At 40.0% G+C, this 4,775-nt stretch overlaps 1 protein-coding gene across 1 annotated transcript; it reads right to left on the bottom strand.

Moving 5' to 3' along the window:
- Positions 1 to 1,541: 1,541 nt before the first annotated feature.
- Positions 1,542 to 3,199, bottom strand: LOC104210542 (uncharacterized). Its single transcript, XM_009759465.2, has 3 exons — positions 3,072 to 3,199; positions 2,294 to 2,575; positions 1,542 to 2,133 (listed from the first exon to the last, which is right to left on the bottom strand). The coding sequence occupies exons 1-3, from the start codon at positions 3,197 to 3,199 to the stop codon at positions 1,542 to 1,544; spliced, it is 1,002 nt and encodes a 333-aa protein (XP_009757767.2).
- Positions 3,200 to 4,775: the final 1,576 nt, after the last annotated feature.

Consider the following 4,775-nt stretch of genomic DNA (forward strand, 5'->3'; position numbering starts at 1 on the left):
ATGGCTCGGAACATGAGAAAATAAGAACTTGAGCCAACCGCGCTTGAAACTTAAGAGAACATCATGGAATTTGATCCTATGAGTGAAGTTTAGCCAACCTACCTCCCTTGGGCTTTCCTTAGATTACTACTACATTCCAAATCTCCTAGAGACTTCAATCTATATAGAGACATGACAAAATCGAACCATAATTAGGAAGAAGTTCATGGGTTCAGCTCATTTAAGTATTTCATCAAACATTAGGTATGTAATTTGACTACAAGGTTCTCCTATGGAATTTTCCTTCACCCCACAACCAAAATCAGCCAACAATTCATCACGGATAATTCAACAACCTCCAAGACCCCTCTATCGATACATGCATGCCATATCTTCTACTCCCTAGCCTAGTTAGGCCCGTAACAAACATGCACGGAAGATTTAGAACAAGAACTTACCCAGATAGGCAATGGCTTAGCAAATAGATTCCTTGATTCTTCAAGAATTGTCAAGATAGTTGAGTAGAGTGGTTGGAGCTTCTTCCTCCCTTCTCTAGTTCCTTCCCCTCTCTAAAACCCCTAGACTTTTTGCTCCCAAATGACCCCCTTATGACTTTTATTAAAATGGGGTCAGGTTAGAAAAATATAAAATGGACCCTCAGTACTCAACTCCACGATCGTAGAGTGTACCGCGGAACAGGTATGCATTCTGCATATAGGATTGTGAAATAATCCTCCAAAACTGGGCTGGTCGGGTTAGGTCTCCGGTCTATAGACCAAATATGCGGCCGCGAAATCACTCTTCGAAATTTGCTCATGCTGGTCCTGCAATGGAAGTGCGGCCCGTGAAATAATTATGCAGCTTCACAATGGACCGCAAAATGACCTCCAAAAATTGGTTTCTCTTGTTCTACTATGCGACATATCTGTAGCCCGTGGAGTAGGTCTATGGTCGCATATTGGACCGCAGAAACGCCATATTCTGCAACATCGTTTCCCACTAACTCCACAATGATATGCGCAACCCAAAATGTTTTTCCCACTACCTCCACAATGCTTTGTGCAACCCAAAATGTTTGTACCCTTCTAACACATTAGCCTACCTCAGTACCACAAACCTCAATTTCTTGGTAAAATTTTACGGGAATTACAACCTCCCCCACTTAGGATCATTCGTCCTCTAATGAGGAGTAGAGTCCGCCTAAAACACCCAACATAACTAATCTCTTCTTTCACACATCTCAAGCCCCCAAATTTTGACTACCTCCCAAAATTTCCAGAAATTTAGGCAGAGTTTCCCTTGTAATTAGGCCTATCCACCTGTCAGAGAATCCCAGAAACCAGCCCTAACAGCATAACTGTAACACAACAATGTATCACAACATAAAAACAACATCGACCATAATGTAATAAGCATTATTTTACTAAAAGGAGCATCTTTAACATAAACTGTACAAGTTGAACATAACTTATAGAAAGTAAGCTCTTAATCCTTCTTTCAAAACACAACTACCTAGTTACAAACAAATGAAGGTATTTATGCTTCATCTCTTCCTTGGCCTCTTAGGTGGCCTCTTCCACATGTTGGTTTCTCCACAACACTCTCACAGAAGCAATCTCTTTATTCCTCAGCTTTCGAATCTGCCTATCAAGAATAGCAATCTGAATCTCCTCATAAGTCAATTCTTCATTAACCTCAATAGCCTCTACCGAAATAATGAGCGTTGGGTCTTCAACTACTTTTTTCAACATAGATACATGAAACTCCAGGTGCACCAATGACATCTCTTGTGGTAGCTCGAGCTTGTAAGCCATCTGACCAACCCTTTGAATGATTCTGTATGGCCTGATATATCTGGTGCTCAATTTCCCTTTCTTTTTAAACTGCATTATACCCATCATGGGAGAAGCCTTCAAGAACACCCAATAATCCTCTTTGAACTCCAAATCCCTATAAGTCGTATCCGAATAAGACTTTTGGCGACTCTGAGCAGCTTTCAACCGTTTCTTAATAATCTTAACCTTCCCCATAGCCTGATACACGAGGTATGACCTTATCAACTCTGCTTCTCCAACTTCGAACCACCCCTTGGGGGATCTACATCTCCTACCATATAGAGCCTCTAACTGTGCCATCTGAATGCTAGCATGGTAACTGTTGTTGTAGGAAAATTATATGAGCAGAAAATGATCATCCCAGCGACCCTTGAAGTTAATAACACAAGCACTTAACATATCCTCAAGTGTCTGAATAGTCTGCTCGACTTGTCCGATTCACTATGGATGAAAGGCTATACAAATATTCACCTGAGTACCTAAACCTTGCTGAAATTTCTTCCAAAAGTTCGTTGTAAATTGTGCCCTCGATCAGAAATGATAAAACCTTGATTTTCAAGCCAAAATTCACACTTCGAGATATGAATTTCTTCGCCACTATGATCTTCTGAGGATCAACCTTGATTTCTTCACCGGAGACGACATGACCTAAGAATGTGACAGATTCAAGCCAAAATTCACACTTCGAAGATTTCACATACAACTTGTGCTGATACAAAATCTGCAGAACTGCCCTAAGATGATCAGTATGGTCCTCTCGACTTCGTGAATATACAAGAATATCGTTAATTAACACTATCACGAAAGAGTCGAGGAAAGGCTTGAAGACTTGCTTCATAAGATCTGTGAAGGCTGCCGGGGAATTTGTTATCCTAAAAGACATTACTAGAAATTCGAAGTGCCCACATCGAGTTTGGAAAGCGATTTTCAGAATATCTTGCTCCCTGATCTTCAATTGGTGATATCCCGATCTTAAGTCATATTTGGAGAAATACTTAGCACTCTGCAATTAATCAAACAAGTCATCTATCATTGGTAGTGGCTACTTATTCTTGATTGTGACTTTGTTGAGCTTCCAATTATCAATACACATTCTCAGTTACCCATCTTTCTATCTTACAAAGAGAATTGGTGTTCCCTAAGGTAAAACACTTGGCCGGAGAAAACCCTTCTCTAGCAAATATTTCAACTACTCCTTTAGTTCCTTCAATTCAGTCGGTGCAATTCTGTAGGGTAGAATAGATATAGGCTGCATACCTATTGCGTGGGATCCCAAGGAGCTCATCAGGAAACACCTCCGGAAATTCATTCACAACTAGCATAGACTCAAGTGTAGGTGCATCACTATCAGGGTCTATTACCCGAATCAAATGGTAATACACCATTTATTGATCATCTTTGCATCCTTAAGGTAGGAAATAAACCTATCCTTCGGCACTACGTCATTGTAACGACCCGACCAGTCATTTTGAGAACTTGTACTTTGCTCGGTAGTTTACGGGCATGAATATCCACATATGGTATATTATGACTTATGTTAATCGTTGGTTTTAGTTTTCAAGTTATTCAGAATCAATTTGGAAGAATGAATTTTATTGTTGAATCTTTAAGTTGGAAGAGTTGACCAAGTTTGACTTTATAACATTTGACCTCGGATTGGAGTTTTGATGCTTCCATTAGGTCTGGATCGTGATTTTGGACTCGTGCATATTATCGGATTTTCATTTGGATGTTTCTAGAAGTTTTTGGCACAAATTGGCGAAAACTGGAAATTCGAAGGTTTGGAAATTTATAAGTTTGACCAAGAGTTGACTTTGTGGATATCGGGTTCGGATTGTGGTTCAGGAAATTTGAATGGCTTTGTTATGTCATTTGGGACTTGTGTTCAAAATTTGGGTTCATTCTGGGTGGGTTTGATATGTTTCAGTGCGAGTTTTGGAAGTTGAAAGTTCATAAGGTTCATTAAATTAGATTTAGGGTGCGATTTGTTGTTTCGATGTTGTTATGTGTGACTTGAGTCCTCAAATAGGTCCATGTTATGATATGGGACTTGTTGGTATATTTGGATGGGGGTCCCGAGGGGCTTGGGTGAGTTACGGACGTGGTTCAAATCAATTTTTATCTCTTGTTGCATTGTTGAAGATTTCTGGTGCTGGTGTAGCCACATCTGTAGAATCTTAATCACATAAGTGACTTTGCAGATGCGGGTTGTGCATCAGAATCGGGAAAAGATTAGGTGCGGGTTCTTCGCAGATGCAGAAGATTTGGGCGCCTCTGCGGTTTTCAGAAGCGATAGATTGGGACGCAAAAGCGAGATGGAGCGCAGAACGGTGCTTGGCTTCGCACCTGCGATTGCGCAGAAGCAGAACAGTGTCCGCAGGTGTAAGTGGTTGACTGATGCAGAAGCAAGGCTTTGGTTCGCAAAAGTGATGTCGCAATTGCGGCTATTGTTTTGCAAATGCAAAAATGCCAGGGTAGTCTCTATTTAATTCGAGGTTTTGGTTCTTTTATCATATTTTGAGAGTTGGAACTCAGATTGAGGTGACTTATGAAGAAATATTCATCACAAGGATTGGGGTAAGTGTTCTATACTTTGTTTTGATTTTATTTCATGAATCTATCTTCATTTTTGGCAATTGGTTGATGAATTATAATAAGAAATTGGGGGTTTTAGCCTAAAGTTTCATAATGTGAATTTTTGAGTTTTGAACATCGATTTAAAGTCGGATTTGAGTGAAACTACTATGGTTGGAATTTTTTGTCGATTTTGGGCTTTTGATTAAGGATACAACCTTTATCATTTGTAATTGTTTCCTTGGGTCTTATTTGATGTATTTGAGTTGCTATTGGTTAGTTTCGAGCCGTTCGAAGGTCGGTACGTGCGAGATGACATTTTGGAGCATCGTTTGGCTTGCTCGGTATTGGATTTGGCTTGTTTGAGGTAAGTAACACTTCTAAACT

Source organism: Nicotiana sylvestris, chromosome 8 (assembly GCF_000393655.2).
Source record: "Nicotiana sylvestris chromosome 8, ASM39365v2, whole genome shotgun sequence".
Lineage (NCBI taxonomy): Eukaryota > Viridiplantae > Streptophyta > Magnoliopsida > Solanales > Solanaceae > Nicotiana > Nicotiana sylvestris.

What these genes read in the sequence shown, in the direction of transcription:
- LOC104210542 (XM_009759465.2), bottom strand. Translation starts at nt 3,199, where the DNA reads ATGGTGTATTACCATTTGATTCGGGTAATAGACCCTGATAGTGATGCA. An exon ending in CTTGGGATCCCACGCAATAG is followed by an intron (nt 2,576 to 3,071) that starts GTATGCAGCCTA and finishes ATATTCACGAAG; the next exon opens with TCGAGAGGACCATACTGATC. An exon ending in GAAATTTCAGCAAGGTTTAG is followed by an intron (nt 2,134 to 2,293) that starts GTACTCAGGTGA and finishes CTACAACAACAG; the next exon opens with TTACCATGCTAGCATTCAGA.